General features: G+C 46.4%; 1 protein-coding gene across 9 annotated transcripts in view; it reads left to right on the top strand.

Annotated features, from left to right (window-relative positions):
* The window catches only part of LOC135908623 (uncharacterized), a 269,964-nt gene that overhangs the window by 45,317 nt on the left and 201,260 nt on the right, over nt 1-23,387 (top strand). For all 9 annotated transcript variants that reach the window (XM_065440458.1, XM_065440452.1, XM_065440459.1 and 6 more), the window contains exon 2: nt 13,748-13,816. In XM_065440458.1, coding sequence (XP_065296530.1) covers nt 13,748-13,816 — 69 coding nt within the window. The remainder of the gene's footprint in view (nt 1-13,747; nt 13,817-23,387) is intronic.

Here is a 23,387-nt window from a genome sequence, read left to right as displayed (position 1 = left end):
GTACAAGAAGTCCGTGGTTCGAATCCCGGTGCCGGCAATTTTCCACCGGACAAAAGAAAATCCGCGTGTTGGTAAAATTGCACAAACAGGCCTGGAGTGTGGCCTGATCCCGGTCACCAGAACCGGGATCAGGTATGCGGCTTTAACTCAGGCAGAGGACCTTAGTGTTGAAGCAATGAACGACAATCTTGTGGGCATCCATTAAGCAGTGTGCATGGAAGTCGGTGGCAAATCTTTTAGGCACAATACCAGTAAACTATCGCAGGAGACGAAAGATCTGATCAAGAAACGCCAATGTATGACAGCCTCTAATCCTGCAGCTATAATAGAACTGGCAGAATTTTCGAAGTTAAACAACAAGCGTAAGACAGCTGACATAAGGAAGTGCAGTAGGGATAGAATTGAACATGCTCTCAGGAACGGAGGAAGCCTAAAAGTAGTGAAGAAGCAAGGAAATGGCAAGAATCAGATGTACGCGTTAAGAGACAAAGTCGGCAATATCACTACGAATATGGATGAGATATTTCAAGTGGCTGAGTTCTATAGAGGTCTATACAGTACCAGTGGCACCCACGACGATAATGGAAGAGAAAATAGTCTAGAGGAATTCGAAATCCCACAGGTAACGCCAAAAGAAGTAAAGAAAGCCTTGGGAGATATGCAAAGGGGGAAGGCAGCTGGGGAGGATCAGGTAACAGCAGATTTGTTGAAGAATGGTGGGCAGATTATTCTAGAGAAACTGGCCACCCTGTTGTAGACGCAATGCCTCATGACCTCGAGCGCACCGGAATCTTGGAAGAACGCTAACATAATCCTAATCCATAAGAAAGGGGACGCCAAAGACTTGAAAAATTATAGAACGATCAGCTTACTGTTCGCTGCCGGCAAAGTATTTACTAAGGCAATCGCAAATAGAATCAGGAACACCTTAGACTTCTATCAACCAAAGGACCAGGCAGCATTCCGTAAAGGCTACTCAACAATAGACAATATTCACACTATCAATCAGGTGATAGAGAAATGTGTGGAATATAACCAACCCTTATATATAGCTTTCATTGATTACGAGAAAGCGTTTGATTCAGTCGAAACCTCAGCAGTCATGGAGGCATTACGCAATCAGGGTGTAGACGAGCCGTATGTAAAAATACTGAAAGATATCTATAGCGGCTCCACAGCCACCGTAGTCCTCCTTAAAGAAAGCAACAAAATCCCAATAAAGAAAGGCGTCAGGCAGGGAGATACGATCTCTCCAATGCTATTCACAGCGTGTTTACAGGAGGTATTCAGAGACCTGGATTGGGAAGAAATGGGGATAAAAGTTAATGGAGAATACCTTAGTAACTTGCGATTCGCTGATGATATTGCCTTGCTTAGTAACTCAGGGGACCAATTGCAATGCATGCTCACTGACCTGGAAAGGCAAAGCATAAGAGTGGGTCTAAAGATTAATCTGCAGAAAACTAAAGTAATGTTTAACAGTCTCAGAAGAGAACAGCAGTTTACGATAGGTAGCGAGGCATTGGAAGTGGTAAAGTAATACATCTACTTAGGGCAGGTAGTGACTGTGGATCCGGATCATGAGACTGAGATAATCAGAAGAATAAGAATGGGCTGGGGTGCATTTGGCAGGCATTCTCAGATCATGAACAGCAGGTTGCCATTATCCCTCAAGAGAAAAGTCTATAACAGCTGTGTGTTACCAGTACTCACGTACGGGGCAGAAACCTGGAGGCTTACGAAAAGGGTTCTACTTAAATTGAGGACGACGCAACGAGTTATGGAAAGAAGAATGATGGGTGTAACGTTAAGGGATAAGAAAAGAGCAGATTGGGTGAGGGAACAAACGCGAGTTAATGACATCTTAGTTGAAATCAAGAAAAAGAAATGGGCACGGGCAGGACATGTAATGAGGAGGGAAGATAACCGATGGTCATTAAGGGTTACGGACTGTATTCCAAGGGAAGGGAAGCGTAGCAGGGGGCGACAAAAAGTTAGGTGGGCGGATGAGATCAAGAAATTTGCAGGGACGACATGGCCACAATTAGTACATGACCGGGGTTGTTGGAGAAGTATGGGAGAGGCCTTTGCGCTGCGGTGGGCGTAACCTGGCTGATGATGATAATAATATCTCCCCAAGTCGCGCCCCAATTACAGCGCTTAATTGCTTGCCGGTCAGCGGTACAGCAGTATATAAATTACCTTTTATCGGCATTTTGGAAACAGTTTTTTTTTACTTTTCGGCCGGTAACTATAGAAGCACTATCAATTGTGCGATGGTAACAATTGAGAAAAGTGCATATTCGTCATCATAATCATCATTTATGATTCTGAAAAGGCCCCCTGCGGGGTGTTGCATAAGAGGAAAGGCATGAAGATGAACAGCCACAGTAGCAATTAAAATATGCGTAATATGAATAAAGCAGAAACAACGTATGGTAAAGGGGGTAGGGACATTGAAGGCGTTGCGAGCCTGAGGCACGACAGACGTGAGCCAAGTGATTAGTTCTGGAAATGGGCTGTCAGTAGCTGCTTAAAGTTTTGTGGATCGCGCTCGTTAACTATTTAATCTAGCAGCAAACTAACGCACATTGCGAGTGCTGCTGACTGCCGCACCTGCATAACGGAGTAAGAATTGCAAACACGAGTTTGATCAGGTGAGTTCCCAGAATATATTTCTAGGCCTCTCTTCTTTACGAAATTACGAAACGAAAGGGCTACCGTGTTATCCTGCGCGAGAAACGCTGAACATAATAAACTGGGTTCCCCAGAAAAAGCGAGTCAATATATTCAGATGCGTCCGTAGCGTTGATGGTAGTTCGTTTTGAATGTGCCTGCGTGTACTGTGCTCTCCTCCTGCGAGGAAGCGGGCACGTGGTGGCCTCCCTAATTCCCGTATCGCCGAAATTAGGGCCGAGGCCGCCCTCGATGAACGACGTCCGGTCCTTCGATCTTGTGCGCCGTTCTTTCAGGTTTTTTACGAGCTCTCATGACGCACATATGTGTACATGTTCCTAGAACTTTATGTGCCATGTGGAGTAGCGCGAATTGTGATCATTGAAAGTGCACCTTGTACCTTCCCTCGACGTTGAAGGTGCGTGAGCCAGGCATCAAATCTGACGCGCTTTTTCCCGTTTCCTCGAAAAAAAAAAAAGAAGTTGCGCCTAAGTATATGTCCTCGCATCTATTGTAACTGCCCGTCATATGTGGTGACATTCGTGAAATACGACACGAGCTCCATAAAATAAAACGCGGCAAAGTGAACAGCACTCACAAAACTATATACATGTCGCGTCGCGTATGCACTATATAAATGAGGCTGTATGATTCAGTACGTCATTCAAAGGTTCTCACATTTTTGTGAGGTATATGAGTCGACGTATTCCTCGAGCCGCAATGTTTGTCGAAACGTCGCGTGCTCGTACTGCCGCAGAAGCGCGGACGTCGAGCGTTGTCAACGGAAGCGCATGCGCGCCGCGGCCTGTGCGAAGCGAGCCCCTGCTTCATCTGACGGTGGGCCGAGTGAAACGGAGGACGGGGCATACGTGTACGGTTAGCTCGTCCCGTTCGCTTCACTCGGCGCATCACATTAAGATGCACGTTTGCATTGTCGAGCCAACTTTTGAGACATCGCACATCTCGCCACTTCTGAAGAAAAAAAGAAAGTTGAAGCATTGCCAGACGCATTGAAATGTTTTGTCTACATTTCGGCGCGAACTGGCAGCCGTTGCGAGGGTCGGTGATTATCCTGGTGAGTACTATACGCTATTCAGGGACTTCGTGTAGAAACGTACACGGAAAAATAACGCCTCCAAAAATAAAATATGCAGACTATTCTGAATGCACACGTGCTGCAAAATGAATGTGCGCAAGGAGAAAATACTTCGATCAGAGCACCGGTGCTTTACTCGCTTCATTCGTTCTGTTTGTCGGCAATATATATCAGACACATTTCTCAGTCGGTCGGGCGTTTCCCCAACTACGCTGCACCCGAAACAGTCGACTGTGTTTCCATAACTGCAATATACTGACACGCGTTCGTTTCGTAATTCACGGTTTTGCTACCGTGTTCTTCATCGTCATCACAACGTGATAATAATTTATTGTTAAGTCGTGAATTCCACATTCGCATGCACGAGGAAGCTCGCAAAGAAATTAAATTCGTAATCTGTCTGGCTTCTTTGCCTTTATTGATGCTGATGATGCAAGGAGGAGGAAGGAAAAAGTGGAGAAAGAAAGGCAGGGAGGTTAACCAGTTTAGCTTAACCGGTTTGCTACCCTACACATGGGAGAGGGATGGGGGCGATGAAAGATGGGGAAGGGGGAGGGAGAGCACATAGCACAGCACACACACATCGTCCATTAGAGTCCATCAATCTGGCATGGTACGTGATACCACTGTCGCAGCCGCTTGTCCAATCCCGTTTCTCAAAAACCGAAGTAGTCCCTTCGTCGCCTTCACCTGCGATGTCTTCTGTCGGCGGCATGGGAAAATCGTGTCGAGGGACAATGGTCTAGTGTCAAGGTGCGCTAGAACGGATGCCAGGGACTGTCGCTGGACATTATATTGAGGACTGATGGTGCAAGATGCCCGTTAAAACTAAGTCTTCAGCATACAGAAATATTTGGCGCTTGTAATGGAAATCTTTCTGGCTTGATATTTAGCTAATATATGCAGTCTTATATGGCTTGAAAGTGTGTGCGTGTCGCGGATTGCTTAGTTATGCTTGCAGAAACGATGGTTCGAAAAGAATCCGTCTTTTCCGTCGCTCAAGTCTGTAGTCCGCGTGCTACAATTCGAGCTGCTTCGTAATCGTTCCCTGCATACCAACTAGATCAAATATGCATGCTGAAATATCGTTTATGTGCGTGCGTGTGAGTGCGGGAGGGGGGAGAAATGGAAAATTTGCTTAAAACAAATCGCGCGAAGCTCTCCCGCAGAGGCACGAGGCCATTTCGTACACTGCATACCGTTCGTTTCTTGTGCGACGTGAATGCGCGCCTCGTCCTTCCTGCCAGTGGGCAGGTGGGCTGTGCGCGTCAAGAGACGCAAAAAACAACGGCGTCCGCAGGTGGTGCGCGTTTTGTTTCCCGCCTGACCTCGGGTCAGCGAGAGGCGCAGCCCGCGCGCCCCTTCGGCAACTCCAAATAGTAGGGACGTTTAGCGTGTCCGGTATCCGGGAAAGCGCGGGCGGTTTTCCGGTTTAGCGGGGGCGTAAAGGTGAGCGGCCCGATCGGTGGCGCCAGCTGGTGGCGCAAAGCTCAACCACACAACCACAGAGCTAATTACTGTATTGTGCTTAGCTGCTGGGGTAAATATTCGACAGTGGCGTAATCGTGTTCACAATTACGCCGCTGCCAAAAATTTGCACGAGTGGCGAAGCAGGATATGGTGAGTTACTGCAGTTTTAGCTATGCGTTTCTCTGGTTGAGCTCTACAACACCAGGCGGCTTCACCGCTCACGTTTACGCCCCGACCATCCGGTAACCCGCCCAAACCGCTCCCGTTTACCGGATTAGCGTACAAGCTAAACGTCTCTAGTAGCAGTTCAGCTCGTGGCGGTCTCAAATCGTAAAGCGGAGCGTTTTTCGGCCCTTGCTCTTTCCGTGCGCAGCTTTATAGGGGCTGTGGTGACCCCGTCGCGAAATGTTCCGCTGCTCCGTTCCCGAGTTGATTGCGGCCCATCAGCACGCAGAGCACCCTCTCGGTTTACGATCTGGAAGGATGACCAGGAAGCAGCTGTAACCTCCAACCAGTCACTTCGATGTAGTCAAGAGGGGTAGGTGGAAGTTTCCTTCTACTTGGTTAAACAGCGAACCAGGCGGACTTCTGCAGGATGCTTACGCTCTCGCTGACACGGGTTTGCTGGGCTTCACCTCGATACTGGTGGAGAATCTACCTCAAGCAGTTCACTTGTTCTACACGAGGAATCGCTGATTCCACGTCACTCGCCTTAGCGTCGCCATCGTAGCCGCCCGGTCACTGACATCGGAGTCGACGGTTTTCTTTTTGAGCGCACGCTACAGTCTCTGTACTACGCAGACGTGCTTGGCGCAGACGGCTAGCAACCACACGGTAAACTGTCTGGAAGGGGTGTTCGAGTAGCAACTACTGCGGAATAACAAATTAACACATCAATTGCCGATAGTTCTCCTCTTCAAGAACCTTTGTGCTTCGTCGACTACAGCACTAAATCAAACATGTTTGAAGGACTTCAGTGCAACTCCATTTTATTTTATCCCCACGTGGGGGGGTGCTCAGTTACTTGCCGCCGCGTATAATATGCGCCGCGTGGTCGCTATACCTGTGCACGTTTACTTCGTTACCGCGCATAATCGCGAGACTGAGCGTGCGTGCACCAATCGCAGTAGACGTGCCTCGTACTGGTGCCGGACACGAACTGGCGGGTTCGATAACTATCTGCGGGCGACGATATTCGGACGTGACGTAATAACAACTCAACTGCCAGTATTGGACCCCAGCGGATCGAAGTTATTGGCAAAACGAGCACATCACAGAAGACTGCGACACCGATAGAAGGACACGCGCGGTGCTGATTTACAACAACGTTTTATTGCTGAAACAAAGACCACTATATATATGCCGGGTGTCTCTCTTAGACCAGACACAACATTTTTCTTTTGCTCATCATGGCGATGCGCAAAACGAGAACAAGGTAAAAGCGGGAGCCAACGTTTCGACAAGTGGTCTTGTCTTTTTCAAGGAGACATATGCTTTCCTCGCCACAGTGTAGGCTAAACCCTATGAGAGCGATCTCGTGGTGGGATTCCGCCCCCATTTGTCCACACAAGACGCCATGTTGTAAATCACCCATGACATCTTCGATCCGCTCATCCCAAGCCACACCAAGGCATGCAGTCCTGGCTTTGGATTTACCCAAAGCCTTTGATCGCGTCGAACATCACGCGATCATGACTGCACTATCCCCACTGAATGCGGGTGCACGTACGTACACATACATTCAGGCATTCCTCACAGCACGCACGGCCGAGCTTCTCTTCGGCCCGCTCACCTACCCCACATACTCACTAAAAAGCGTAGGCACCCCGCAAGGCTCCGTCCGCTCACCTTTCTTATTTAATATCACACTCATCCCCCTAGCACGACAAATGGCAACCGTTCCTCACCTGTAACATACTCTCTGCGCAGACGACATTACGCTATGGACTACCCATGTCAGTGATGGCGCCATACAGGACACCATACAAGCAGCCACTAATATGACCCAAAACTATGCAGTTAGCGTAGGACTTTCTTGTTCCCCAGAGAAGTCCGAGCTGCTGTTCATTCGTCCCAAGAACCACAACTTGCCCTGCGCCCCCATCGTCATCGAACTGGACGGTAGACCGATACCAGAGGTCGAAACCCTCAGGATACTTGGTATGCATATCCAGAGTGATGGGAAGCACACGACTACACTCCGGAGACTCAGGCAGGTAGTAGGGGCGATCTCGCACCTCATCCGCCCGGCCTCGGGCCACCACAGGGGCATGAGGGAGCGTGATATATGCCGACTTGTTCACGCCTTTGTACTCAGCCGTGTACCCTACTCCACCCCCTATCTCAAGCTCTCTCGCCGTGAAACTGACGCCATGGACGCTCTTATTTGCCGGGCGTATACAAAGTCGCCCTCCACCTTCCCATGAATACACCTACCGACCGACTCTTACAATGAGGCCTCCACAACACAATCGGGGAACTTGTAGACGCGCACCGCCAAGCACAATACCTTCGTCTCACACAAACCAACACTGACCGGTACATACTGCACTCCCTTGGAATCCGGATACCAGCCAACGATCCGACATTACGCCCCATATCAAAACCCTTACACCGCGAACTGCTCATTAAACCACTCCCCCTTAACATGCACCCCGACCACCACGATAAGCGCCGCACAGCTCGAGCTATAGCACTGCACCGTTACTACGGCTCGGAACCGGACGCTGTCAGGATTGGGGGCTAAATCCCATCGCTCGTGATCCGTTGTCAAGATTAGAGTCGGGCATGAATTAGAAGGTAGCTGGCCCATGCCGTCGTCCAACTTATCCACACTGAGGACGTTGCTGAAGGGAAGGACTGCTTCTCATCGAGAACGAGGAATAAGGGTTTATTTACAGTATTTACATGCAGTTCATCAGTCTAGCATGACTGCGAGAGAAAGTACGTCAGTCTAACACGACTGCTTGAGAGAGTGTCTCAGTCTAACATGACTGCTTAAGAAAGTGTCTCAGTCTAACATGACTGCTTAAGAAAGTGTATCGAGCATCCGCACAACAGCTTTTTATAAACACTCGGTCCTCCCCCGATTCCAAGGTGGCGGAAACGTTCGTCCAGTCACCGTAAACACGCCGCCTCTCTGCGGGACGGTTTACACACACACACACAAACACACACACACACACACACACACACGCACACACACACACGCACACATACACACACACACACACGCACACACACACACACAGGTTCACGGTCCGAAACAGACATCACACGGACTTCGTAGAACTCGGAGCGGACCCTCGAAGTGCGCCCGGGTAGCCATTGTCTTGTGTCTTGGTCGGCGCGTGGGAAGGGGTCTCCGACGAGGTTCCCGCGACAACTCCCCCACTCATAGCAGATCAGGTCCGCGTTGGTGGGTCCGGTAACAATAGTTGGCCCGCCGAACGCATTCAGTCACAATGGCGATTTAGTGACGCCGTGGCTAGAGCTTTGCGGCGGTACTCTAGGAAACGTTGACGCCCGTTGTCGCAACTGGCTGGCAACATTTGCACTTCAGCTGGGCCGTTCTTAACAACGCCGTATGGGTAGACGCAGCCTGCAAGGGTGATGAAGCGGTCGCTGTCGTGGTGGATCACACTCTCTCTCCGATTGGAACGCACACCCCCAGACACCTCTCCCGAAGCTGCAGAGGAAGCCGCCATTGCCCTAGCTATCAGCAACACAGAAGCACGGTATGTTTTATCAGACTCCAAAACTGCAATCTTAAATTTCGCACGAGGCCGAGTCCACGTCCCTGCTTTTTGCATACTGCATGGACTCGCCCGTTGCACCCCCGCCCCGTCATGTGGAGCTGATTTGGGTGCCTGCGCACTGCGGGAATCCAGGAAATGAGGCCGCCAACCTCTTAGCCCGAGGTTCTTTAAACCGGGCTCTTGCGGCCTCCGATCCGGGATTCATGAAGGAGCGCGCGCACACTTTCAACGAGCTGACGAATGCCTCCAAGGCGGCGCGTCGGCTGTACCCCGCACCGCACAAATCCCTTAGCAATCGACAAGCAACCCTTTGGCGCCGATTACAAACTCACTCTCCCATCTCCTCTGACTCTTTCTCACTATCATCCACTTTTCCTCACATCAGCCTGTAATCTCTGTCCCGAACCTCGCGCTTCTGCTCTCCGCCTCCTTTCTCATTGCCCGGCGGATCCTCCCCCGCGGGGCCTCGAGCACCTGAAGACCTGGGAGGACTGGGAGACCCTGCTGCGCTCTGGAGATCCGGTCGTGCAGACCATGGCTACTGATCGGGCTGCCAGCGTTATGGAGCGAATCAACATAAACGCTTGAGTGCAGTGGGGTCGTGTAGGGGCCCGGAATCCTGCGTGCCCCAAACTCCTCAGTCTTACAATAAAGTTTTTATGATGATGATGCGCAACGGCGACGAGCGACTGCTTCGAGCGACGGATCGCGCCGTCGCTTGAACAGATCGCTCGGCCTTGTCGCGCGATCGCTGGGTTCTGCAAATCTAGAATTCTTCGCTTCTCGCCCGGAAGTGCTATGAGTGACTAGCCAATAGCACGAACCCGGAACTGAATGTACATCGCTCAAGTACTACCGATTGCGGCACGGAACGAGCAAACGATTTAATTTTTATAGTGCAAGGATAAGAACCTACTAAAAGACCTTCCGAAATATCTTATGCAGCTTTTACAGTAAAACACATCAACTTAAGTTAATAAAGCTCGCCTAACGCTAGTTTCGGCTGCCCTCATACAGGCAACCGGGTCGATTTGTAGGCGACGAGCGAACGCGGCAGCCATCTCCATCGCGTCGCTTGTCGTTGTCGCTCGCAAGATATTTATACTTATACTTATCCTATATATAAGTAGGGTTCTTCTAAAGGAGAGAGGGGGCAAGGCGAAAAAGAGAACATGAAGAAAAAAACACTAAGAAACCAAACTAAATCGTCGTCGTCATCGTCATCATCATCATCAGCCTGGTTACGCCCACTACAGGCCAAAGGCCTCTCCCATACTTCCCCAACTACCCCGGTCATGTATTAATTGTGGCCATGTTGTCCCTGCAAACTTCTTAATCTCGTCCGCCCACCTAACTTTCTGCCGCCCCCTGCTAGGCTTCCCTTCCCTTGGAATCCGGTCTGTAACCCTTAATGACCATCGGTTATCTTCCCTCCTCATTACATGCCCTGGCCATGCCCATTTCTTTTTCTTGATTTCAACTAAGATGTCATTAACTCGCGTTTGTTCCCTCACCCAATCTGCTCTTTTCTTATCCCTTAACGTTACACCCATCATTCTTCTTTCCATAGCTCGTTGCGTCGTCCTCAATTTTAGTAGAACCCTTTTCGTAAGCCTCCAAGTTTCTGCCCCATACGTGAGTACTGGAAAGACACAGCTGTTATACACTTTTCTCTTGAGGGATAATGGCAGCCTGCTGTTCATGATCTGAGAATGCCTGCCAAATGCACCCCAGCCCATTCTTATTCTTCTGATTATCTCAGTCTCATGATCCGGATCCACAGTCACTACTTGCCCTAAGTAGATGCATTTCTTTACCACTTCCAGTGCCTCGCTACCTATCGTAAACTGCTGTTCTCTTCTGAGACTGTTAAACATTACTTTAGTTTTCTGCAGATTAATTTTTAGACCCACCCTTCTGCTTTGCATCTCCAGGTCAGTGAGAATGCTTTGCAATTGGTCCCCTGAGTTACTAGGCAAGGCAATATCATCAGCGAATCGCAAGTTACTAATGTATTCTCCATTAACTCTTATCCTCAATTCTTCTTAATCCAGGTCTCCGAATGCTGCCTGTAAATACGCTGTGAATAGCATTGGAGAGATCGCATGTCCCTGCCTGACGCGTTTCTTTACTGGGAGATTGTTGTTTTCTTTATGGAGGACAACGGTGGCTGTGGAGCCGCTATAGATATCTTTCAGTATTTTTACATGCGGCTCGTCTACACCCTGATTCTGTAATGCCTCCATGACTGCTGAGGTTGCGAATGAACCAAACGCTTTCTCCTAATCAGTGAGAGCTATATATAAGGGTGGTTTATATTCCGCACATTTCTCTATCACCTGATTGATAGTGTGAATATGGTCTATTGTAGACTAGCCTTTACGGAATCCTGCCTGGTCCTTTGCTTGACAGAATAAGGTGTTCCTGATTCTATTTGCGATTACCTTAGTAAATAGTTTGTAGGCAACTGACAGTAAGCTGATCGGTCTATAATTTTTCAGTCTTTGGCGTCCCCTTTCTTATGGATTAGGATTATGTTAGCGTTCTTCCAAGATTCCCGTGCGCTCGAGGAAGATTCTGGTTCGCTCGAGGTCATGAGGCATTGCGCATACAGGGTGGCCAGTTTCTCTAGAACAATCTCCCCACCATCCTTCAACAAATATGCTGTTACCTGATCCTCCCCAGCTGCCTTCCCCCTTTGCATATCTCGATCCCAAGGCTTTCTTTACTTCTTCCGGCGTTACCAGTGGGATTTCGAATTCCTCTAGACTATTTTCTCTTCCGTTATCGTCGTGGGTGCCACTGGTACTGTATAAATCTCTATAGAACTCAGCCACTTGAACTATCTCATCCATATTAGTAATGATATTGCCGACTTTGTCTCTTAACGCATACATCTGATTCTTGCCTATTCCTAGTTTCTTCTTCACTGATTTTAGGCTTCCTCCGTCCCTGAGAGCACGTTCAATTCTATCCGTACTATATGTCTTTATGTCAGCTGTGTCACGCTTGTTGATGAACTTCAAAAGTTCTGCCAGTTCTATTCTAGCTGTAGGGTTAGAGGCTTTCATACATTGGCGTTTCTTGATCAGATCTTTCGTCTCCTGCGATAGCTTACTGGTATCCTGTCTAACGGAGGTACCACCGGCTTACATTGCACACTCTTTAATGACGCCCATAAGATTGTCGTTCATTGCTTCAACACTAAGGTCCTCTTCCTCAGTTAAAGCCGAATACCTGTCCTCTAGCTTGATGCGGAATTCCTCCATTTACCCCTTACCGCTAACTCATTGATCGGCTTCTTATGTACCAGTTTCTTCCATTCCCTCCTCAAGTCTAGGCTAATTCGAGTTGTTACCATCCTAAGCTTTCGACTTCCTGGTCATCATGACTGGATGTAGGGGCGTAGGCCTGTACGACCTTCAATTTGTGCCTCTATTTAAGTTTGACAACAAGACCTGCCACCCTCTCGTTAAAGCTATGGAGTCCCTGTATGTTGCCAGCTATATCCTGATTAATCAGGAATCCGAGTCCTAGTTCTGCTCTCTCCGTTAAGCGCCGGTAGCATAGGACGTGCCCGCTTTTTATCACTGTGTATGCTTCTTTTGTCCTCCTAACCTCACTGAGCTCTATTATATCCCATTTACTGCCCGCCAATTCCTCCAATAGGTCTTCTAAACTCGCCTCGCTAGATAACGTTCTAGCGTTAAACGCTGCCAGGTTCACACTCCAATGGCGACCTGTTCGCACCCAGATATTCTTAGCACCCTCTGTTGCGTCATAGGTCTGATCGCTGCCGTGATCAGTTGCTTCGCAGCTGCTGGGCACTGAGGGCCGGGGTTTGATTGTTGTATTCATATAGGAGGTTGTGGCCAAGTACTGCACCAGGGTGGCCAAACCTGCTCTGGTGAGGGAGTGCGTTACAGGTTCTGGTCACCGGGATCAGGCCGCACTCCAGGCCTGTTTATGCAATGTTATCAACAAGTGGATTTTTTTTTCTTTAGTCTAACGCAAATTGTGTGACACCGGGATTCGAGCCACGGTCCTCTTGCACGCGAGGCGGATACTCTACCTCTACGCCACCGCTGCACCCTTTGCTTCACGTGATCTTTGCTTCATCAATAAGCAGTGTTGGAAGTCCGCGCCACGCATACCATTCCTTCTGTCTCTTGCGCGCTGGTCTCGCATTGCCATGAATTACCAATTTGTGTGAGCCAGCTGCGCTGCTCAAAATTCATCCGGAGCTCTGCACTTTTACGTGTCTCATATTCTATGCGTTGCTTTTATACGTTAAAATCAATCAATCAATCAATCAATCAATCAATCAATCAATCAATCAATCAATCAATCAATCAATCAATTCCATCCATCCATGCATGCAGGTCTCGATTAATCGATTCGTGCAGCTTTTTTTTTCGAAAGATATGAAACCGCTATAGCGCATGCGTGCGTTGCTTAGTCCTGTCTGTGTCGTGTTGCCCACGTAGAATTCATGGTGCGAGGGGGTGGACGGTCCGCCTCCCTTCCCAAAAGCAGTCCGAGCAGTGCAAGAGCAGGCCGACTAGGCAGATGGCAGAGCGCATGCGCAGCGGCTTTGTTTCTCCTTCCTTCTCTTTGTTCTCTAGATAGGCTGTAAGCATCCATATTGCAAGCGTTAAACTATCAAGAGCGTCATTAGTGTATCAATAGAACAAACTGCCGCTAACGAGACAAGATTATGATGGTGTTTTCGCTGCATTTGTTACAGATCTCAAGCCGGGCGCTTGGCACTGGATGTGTCTTCTTACCCTGAGCTTTCAAGCGTGGATGTGCCAAGGTAAGCCCCGAGTTTCCTCAACCGTACACTTTTTCAAGACCGTATTGTTTCATCGGCTACGCGGCTGCTTTGGTACGACATAAAGTTACAAATTACCTCTGCTTACCACAAGAGTTTGTGGCCCAAGGGTTTGTTTATCTCTGTCTGAGCATGTTACAGGATCGACAAAACGGGCTATGCGAAATTCCACAGGTTCCACAGCTGACGTTATCGCGAAATTATCTAAGTGCCGCAAGAACTGATGCCGCAATTGACGCATCAGAGAAAAGTAGAATTGCCGCCAGCGCAGACCAAGGGGAGCACTTGGGGTACCTTGCGGGGTTAAGATGCGCCAATATTTTCTCTCAAGGATGTGCTTTTACCCACAGCTGCTTTGAGAGCGCTCATCTTAAGCTCCATCGAGTCGTAACTAAGCAATAAGCGGTACAACCGGTAGCCCACGCATTGAGCTACAATACGCTATCGCAGTACGTTAAGCCGTTAAGCTAGACAGATACAGTTGATTCGAGACAAGGTTCTTTACAGACACCTCCCGTCGACTGATCCCTCGTAATTGTCAGGGTGACCGTCTCCTATGATATCTAGCAAACTATAAGGAAGAAGTATTCGACACCGCCAATGACACATACATTGCATAACAACGTGCTTCAAAGTTCAATCATACTCAGTATATTATTTTTAGCAGGAGTGTACCGTGAACAGTTCAGGAATGGAAGGGTATTCTTATTCCATTGAGCGCTGGTGGCAACCTGGACGATTACGCAAATGTCGTCCGATCATAATACTATCTTGAATAAACACGCTCATTGAAAAACCGATTGCCAAGAGAGTGCTAGAATTTGTTGAAAACTACAAGATATTAAGTGATAGTCAGTGAGGTTTCCGGAAAGACTATTCCACAACTACAGCAGTGAGTTCAGTTGCTGACACCACTAATCAGGTTCCAATGAAACAAATATAACATTACGTATATTTCTCGACATAAAAGGGGCATTTGACCACGTGGTTCACAAGATTCTCATAAATAAATTAGAATAATACGGTATGGTAAAACTTTAATGGCTTCAGGGTAATCTTGAAATAGTCTTACAAAAGCTATCCTAAACCAACCACAAGCAACTTCATTTTAAATTAAATATAGTAACAACAGATGTCCCACAGGATTCAGTACTTGGTTCGTTGTCGTTTTTCTTTTCGTTTTTTTTTGTTTTTGAGGATTAGGGCTCCTCATACAGACGAACTATGTGATAAAAAATTAACATTTGGTCGCTTTAGGAGGCCCGCAAGCGATATGAAACAAATGCAGCACGCACAACAACGTACTTTGGCATATTTTATTGTATTGTAACATGACGTATTGCTTAGGAAAAGGCACCGCGTAAACACACGGAGACGACAATGCAGAGACACGCACGTGACCTACCAACAGAGGACAAAGAAAGAAAGAAAGAAAGAAAGAAAGAAAGAAAGAAAGAAGGAAAGAAAGAAAGAAAGAAAGAAAGTATTTATTTCCGTGCAATAATAAGCGAGGGTAAGGTGAAGGCATCATTTAGTAAGGCAATTTCTAAACACGGAATTAAAAGGACTGGGAGTTTAGACATCGTTTTGGTACCAGGAGCTCAGAATTTGGTGCACTCTTTTTTTTCATTTTGTTTTTGTCGAAGGAGAATTTTTCTCAGTCCACGCACCTCTCATGTGGGTGGTCGCGTTATTTATCGTAAATCACGCGACCACGCGCATGAGAGGTGACTCTTAGTCTCCCCAAGAGAGAGAGACAGAAGAAAGGGGAAAGGCAGGGAGGTTAACCAGATGGGAAGATCCGGTTGCTACCCTACGCTGGGGAGAGAGGGCAGGTAAAATGATAGCAAAGTAGAGATAAAGAAAGAAAGGAGCATAAGCATACAATCACAGTCGGTCACTGTCGCCGCATACCGTCACCGCACAGCACAGTAGCACTTGCAGCATTACGAACCTCTGTTCAGGCTACAGCCGCTTGTCCAATTCTGTTGCCCTTAAAAACTGCAACAGTGTCCTCGTCGCCCTCTGCTGCGGTGGCGTGTGGTGTCGGCATTCTAAGATAAGTCCCTCTGTTAGAGGTTTCTTTGGTCAAAGCGTGCTATTGCGATTGCGATCGATCGTATCTGTAAATTGTAGCGAGGACAGTCACAGAGAAGGTGTTGAAGAGTCTTCTCGCTACCACAGTCATCACACGAGGCGTCGTCGGCCAGTCCGATTTGGACAATTATGCAATTATGCAATTATACAATTATACGTCTCACGAATCAGAATATAACGCGGGACACGTTTTCAGCGCTGGAAATTTATAAGAAAAAGAAAGAAAGCGCGTTATATTCACACAAATACCGCATTTTCCGTTCAGGAGGAGGATTCGTTCTGCTCAGTTCCTCAGGGGCAATGATGTGTTTCGGTTCGAGAATGCATTGAAATAAAGTGGCGCGTCTCAAGACTGCGGAGGCTTGTCTGTTGAAAATTTTATGTCTCTGCAAGAATTTAGTCCGAGATTTACGTTTATCTAATTTAAGAACTAATTTTATTTGTACCAGGGTGTCTACCAAGTTGACATTTCCAAATTCCCTGAGTTTTCCAGGTTTTCCCTGAGTGCCTTTGCAAAATTCCCTGAGTGATGCAGAACTATTTATTTATTTATTTATTTATTTTACCCTCAGGGCAAAGCATTACAGAGGGGAGTGGGTAATACATAACACAGAAATACAAGCAACAGCAGAGAACAATTACCAAGACATAGATAAGTTAGGATAAGTGATCAACACAATATATCATTCAATAGAAGCGGTAACAGCAGTCCGAAACAATACAGGGTCAGGAATTGTGGCAATTGAGGAAGGAAGGTGGTTCCAGTCATATGACGTGCGAGGAATAAAAGAATTCAAGAATGTTTTAGTTTTGCATGTAGAAATGCCTACCTTATGTATGTGATCTGTGCGGCGTGAAACATATGAAGGGCGAAGAAGTAACTATGTTTTATGTCAAGACGCGCTGAAACCATATCGCCCTATGCTGTCACTCTCTAGTAAGCATATGAAAAAAATTTGAAAAAAAAACCGACTTAATCCAATTTAAATACTAAGGAGTAGTGTTTATGTTATTCAAAAAATATAAGGGAGGGGTTATTAAAATGCACAGCAAATAAAATGTCTTCGAAAAAATTTTCAAATCGAGTTGGACATTCTCTAGCACAAATAAAAAGGAGATGCATACAGAAGCAAGCATTTTCGGATATGAGCTATTTCTATGAACTGATAGCATGCTCAGTGTCATGCAACTGTCCTGACATACTCTCAGCTCGCACAAGACGCCTCAGTGTTGTGTTTCACTGCTTTAAAGAGTTTATATTGGTTTGGATGAGGGACACCTGCATCTCAGCATCAGCCAACAATTTGTTTTTTGAGCGCAGGCTCCTCCAAAGAAGTGGTCGTTCATTCCTCAGTGCGTCGATCCTTTCTGTTCTCGTCCTCCTTTCGCCGCGCGTTCGCCCCACGGACCATTTGAAGAATACTCTTGGTCAATTTACAGTCAACGTCCAATTTTTCAGACCCCCTAGGGGCCGCGAAAACTTCCGAAAAATCAGGCAGTCCGAAAAAATAAATTCATGTCTTTTACTGCCCTTAAGGGCTAAAATCGACACATGTACGTCTGAAAAAGCTCTGAATGCCTGTCAGTGCACTTATTAGGTATATCGGTGCTCCTACTGTGACAGGTGAGGGCGAGTGCACACGTGTAAAATTAAGAAATACATACAGTGTCCCGCCACAATTGCCCCTTCCTACGCTTGTACGCTTCACCGCGTGACACGACTGTAATAAGGCGAAGCAGACTTTCGGGAAAGAGCATTATGCAATGCGCCGTGCTTTCCGAGCTTCGAAGACAAAATTATTGCTGTCAGCGGAGAAATGAAGAAACATGGCACCGAGCGACAAGAAGCTTAACAGCGAACGTCGAAGCAGCTAGGCCTACCGTTGCCGCAGTGGTGGCCACGGCTGCCAGCGCATCTGCGTGCGAGAGCACCGGTTCAAGGCGGCGAGGTAATCAAAATAGCAGCGGTGGTGGTTTTCATTAATGCCGTCTCGGACCTGCGATCACGCAAAACGTTTAGAAAATCGGACGGCGAAGAGTTCTTGCGTCTGAATTTTCAGACGTTATGATACATTGACTCTTTGCGGTACGTGGTGGTGCCGCGAAGCCGTCCGAGTTATCGGGAATCCGTAAAGTCGGTCGTTGACTGTACACTGGCAACTCCTCCAGCCGACGACGATTCGTTACGAGTCCTGTCTGTTTCTCGAGCCAGCATTACCGCGACTTTTGACCCTCTAAAAAATTACAGCTAATTTTCCCTGATAGAAGCACAAATTCCCTGAGTTTTCCCTGAGTTTTTCCAGACTACTCAAAATCCCTGAGAATTCCCGGTTTTCCCGGTTGGTAGACACCCTGATTGTACCTGCCTGGCATTAGCCTCGCGTGCGGCACCAGTCTTGCGTCACGTTTTCATAGAGGATATTTTAGAGCGTCCTCGAAGAGAGCGCTGATCTTAAGGTTTTTGTGTGGGTACGCAGACGATTCCTTTATCCTTTAAAGAAAGTATTCTGTTTTAACCATTGACAAATCTGTTCATTGCATTTTAGCCGCTCTTCGGCAATCTAGAGAGTGTCTGTCCTGTACGCAAGAGCTTCCTGTCCATGTATGATTCACTTCAATACTTTGATTTACGTCTAATCATAGTGTGCAATCACAATTATGTTGGTATTATAGCCTCAGAGCTGAAAAAGACTTGCTGCCCTCTGATTCTGCGCAGTACAAGTTTAGTCCAATGAGGAATCGTGAAGCATTGCTTGCAGGATCTTCTTGCGAGCAGTGGTGCTCACATGCTATGCAGAAAAGCTTGAATAAATTTGGTAGGACTGGCGCATCATGCCTGGGGTACTATTCTGGATCATGTCAAATGCCGCCGTGTTGTCAAATTCTGTAATGGCAGCATTTTCAGCCAATCAAAGAGGCCACAGCAGCCATCTGGGCCAATGGGAACTCATAAGATGACGAATTCGACTATGTGGCGGGATTTGTCGATGTACAGAATAGGGGCTCGGAAATTGGCTATTGTCGGCCGACCTCGCCCCCCTCGCACGGTCTTGGCTGGTCTTGACAGTGGTCAGAAACTGAAGACGCACGGAAGAAGGAGCCTGAATTGCTTGTAATCAGTGTGGGTATGACTCGCGCCACCAGAGTGCCGGCGGTGGCTGCTATGCCGCTGTGCGCACGCCTGCTGCACAGCGGCGCGAGCTGTCGCGCCCAGGACAACCATATATCGCGCAGGCTGCATGGAAAGCCACGCGTTTTACTTTATCCTTGCGGTAGTACAATGCAGTTTCCTCCGCCTCGCGCTAGCTTGCCGGCCCATGTCACAGAATTGTCTCTGGGAAGGAAAAGAATTGGTGGTTGCAACAGGTTTCGCACACTATCACGTCCTCTTGGCGGAGTTGCTAAAAGAACCCCTCAGATTAGATTTGCAAGATGGGTGACGTAGCGCGTCAGTCATCAAAGCTTTGAGCATCGATGTCGCTCACAGCTCGTCAGCATTGAGCCCGCGCTGTCTGACAATAAGTGTGCAGGACTGTCGTCAGTGAGTCAGCCAGGAAACGAATCTTGAACCGAGTTCTCGACCTCATAGCAGCGCCTATGCCTCAACCACTCACTTGCCGGCGACACAGCATAATGAGTGCGAACCAGTTCTAAGCAATTGTGCTCTAGCATATTTTGCCGATTTAGTGCTATTGAATAGGAAAATGTTTGAATAGAATGAAAGACAAGTTTTCGGAAATAGAGTCTCCAAGGCTACGTCCGACGTACGGGTGAACAATCCACTTGGTCGTCTTAAGGGAACAGCGGGTCCATAAGGAGAAAGCATTCCGCAAAGCTTGGCGCTACCTTCAAAGTACAGTGGCTGCCCGCACAAAAAAAATTATTGAGAAGGCATTGAAATATTGTTAATCAATGTTGAGTTTTTTATTGAGGAATTATTGAAAGTATGTTGGAGAATTGTTGGGTTGAGTGTTGAGCACTCTTGAATATTGGCCTCTGAAATCGAATTGAAACACCATTGGGTACCTCAATGTTGAATAATTGTTATGTTACCATTGAAAGTCCATTGTGCTTAGCCGGCCCGTTGTGTTTGTTTTGTTGAATAGTTGTTAAGTTACCATTGCTTCTGCGTTGAACTAACGTTGTGGTAGTTCTGTTGACCTGTTGTTGAGTTATTATTGCCACAACATTGAAAAGCATATTGTGGCACAGTTGAGATGCCATTGAGATTTCAGAAGTCGCCATTGAAATATGATTGACGTTTCGTTGGGCTAGTGTATTTTTATTCATATATTGAAATTGCTTCGCTGTTCACACTTGCATGCCCCGGTGCCTGCTCGTAACTTTCCCAAACACAAACAAAATCAAAGGAGAGACTGATTAACTTGAAGTACCTTTATTTACACTAAAAATGCGTGCACGTGAAACATTATTACAGTACATAAGGCACCACTACATTGAACCTGGAGACATAGGCTAGTACCTACAGCACTCTAGCAGTGTAAATACATCTGAAAAAAACCTATATATATGAATCCAATCAAAACGATCATTGTGCTCTTCACTTTCGACTTAAGTTTATCACTAGAAGGCAAAGCGACTCAAAAGGCAGGGCTTAAGCATATCCTTGTAACAACCAACTTTGAACACATGAACACTTGGAGCTGCTTGCATGTGAATACACAAAAGACATCTGAAGATGTTACATTATTGTTGCGCACACTAACACATCACAGGAAGAGCTACGGCTGACTGTGAGAAGGCAAAATAACCAATTTGAAACAAATGACTTCACGTAAATATATACGACCTTTAGCACACGTCTTTCACCACGATTAAAATTTAATGAAGTACCACAGTAGACTTGCCTGAGCTTTGTCTTCGAGATATATATTTTTTCATGTTGCCCAATTATTTTATAAAATAACATCACTCAACTTAGCTATTATTTGACGAGACATCATTCAGAAAGTTGTCGGGCATGATGAACACCTGAATCGTGTTTCTGACAAGCCAGGATTGCTTTCTTCAGAAATAAACTTGTAAAGCTTTTTTGTGTAATGAAAGCAGCTTATCTCCCTGGCCCAAGTCAAGAACAAACAGTACACCATTTGATTATGTTAATTTGGGGTACAGAAGAGTTCGTTAGTGGCATTTCCTCAATTTAGTGAGCTCATTTTCAGGTAATCTTTCTGGACTTGCACAAAGCAAATTAAAGCACTTTTTGGGGCATTTTTTCCTATACCCAGCAACTAAGTGCTACCTCAGTTAATAAAGAGATAAGGAAAGGCTAATACCTTGAACGATAAGAGAAAAAATAATTATTTAGCACAGAAAATTGGTAGTAACACATGGCTAACACAGTTCCAAACAGCCAAATAAATGGTCACCTGCACTTTCAGTATCAAGCACCCCAGAAATTGTCATAAAGTATGAGAAAAGGTTCCAATGACTCGACAGCCAGATTGCTGAGACAGTGAAAAAAGCCAATAAATGCATATACGAAACACTAATTACCTCAATTTCGCAGATAAAATGTTATTAAAATAGCACCAGAATTTTGCTGCATAAAATACATAAAGGTTGCATAAAAATTGGGACAAAGCAGTAACTGAATGACAGAGGGAGCTACAGCACCCATGTTGAAAAAGATTACAAGGAAAATTATATATATGCATACTTAAGTTTACAATTTTCGCTCCAACATATAGAAAAAGAACGCATGCACTTAGAGCATAAAAAGATTCATGTGCCTGGAGAATGCAGCGCAGTACAAAGAAGCGTCATGAGAACCGAAAAGTAGATCTTACTACGAATGCTTGCAACCTACAATCAGGCATGTGCCATGTCATGCCTTGAATGGATGAAATTCATAAATCTTACACACAAAGGAAGTTACCATCACTCTTATTGGCTTCCTCAGGGGACTCCTTGAAATTGAAATAGAAAAATGTACTCAGTGTCAAAAACAAAGAGAAGATAAGACCCTATAGCGTTCTTCCTGAAATAAACAGCGCAAATAACTTCATGTATCAATTCTATGGACACTTTGCCAATTCGGTGTACATTTATATTTCACAACCACCCAAACAGAGACGAGAAGGATGAATTAAGGTAGGAACACACATGAACGCTGACTGAAGTAGAAGTTTATTCGTGAAGACGAAGATTTTAAACACACTGGCCAACTTCACAAAGAAAAAGCCATGGATGCGCAGCATACACAGCCCGGCACAACAAAAAGGACCGAAATACGTCCTGTAGAATAAACATGTGCGTCAAAAACTAACAAAAACATGAAAACTGAAAGGTTTCTCCTGTAAGCGATAGTAACGAGAAGTACTGTGGCAACTCTTTCCCACTAACGGTCACAGAAATCTTGCTTCTGAATATTTCTTCGTGATCAATAAATAATGCTTCCATAAGTCCTTTTGTGTTCTGGTCTTTGTGATGAAACAATCCTTCCTTCTGCTCTATACCGCAACACCAGAGGAGTTCCAGAAGAAATATTTATTGATCACAAACGAAACAATTGCGTAACCAAGTTATCTGTTGCCCTTAGTGGGAAAAAGTTGTTCTCAAAAGAGTATTTCCCATTGGGTAGTATCACTTATCGGGCAAATCTTTCGCTTTTTCAATATATTTGACGGATAGTTCTCGTTTTTCACGCACGTTTATTCTACACGACATGGCTTCATATTTTTTTCATGTCGCACGTGGCCGTTTCTGCCACGCATGCACGGATTTTTACCTCTGCCAAGTTGACCAGTGTGTTTAATACCTTTGTCATCAAAAGCAAACTTTTAGTAGAGCTTGCGCTCGTGTGTGCTCCTACCTATTTCGTCGTCCGCCTCTGTTCGTGCTGCTGTTTACAGTACCCACGTATCACTTGGTTAGGCTGGTAAACATTCTCACAAACAAAAGTAAATGCCTCCCCTCAAAAGGTAGCCCATCCTTTACTACTACGCCAGAGCAAATCGAAAGTAAGCCTTCACAGCGTCCATGCGGCAGCTAGTACACCACAGAGCAACACAAAAAATAGTTGAAAATCCCACTTGATGGAGAGTGGCAACAGAGATGCGAGCTTGCTAGTGAATCAGCCACATATCAACGGGTGTCTCTTGCACGACGCCAAGGTGCTTTTGGCGTAGAACACTTTAGCATCTGGGAATTTACTGCATACGTAACCTGTGACAAGGGAATGTGGACAGAAAATGAGATTGCGCGGATTAAGAATCTGCCACACACTGCACATAACTACGCACGAAATAGAAGTTACTGGCAAGTAAAAATTTGCGACTCTTTACGATTGCCGTCGAGAAAAGGAAGGAATGAGTTGCTACGGTAAATGTTAGCTAAAACACGCACAGCGATGTTTCACAGTGGGGAAAATATTCCCGGCTCTCTCGCAGAACCAAAGACCATGCGACAGTGCATAGCCCATACCAAACAGATA

This window comes from Dermacentor albipictus, chromosome 4, assembly GCF_038994185.2.
Source record: "Dermacentor albipictus isolate Rhodes 1998 colony chromosome 4, USDA_Dalb.pri_finalv2, whole genome shotgun sequence".
Taxonomy (NCBI): Eukaryota; Metazoa; Arthropoda; class Arachnida; order Ixodida; family Ixodidae; genus Dermacentor; species Dermacentor albipictus.
Note: the sequence above shows the minus strand (reverse complement) of the source record. Positions and strands in the feature narration are given on the sequence as shown.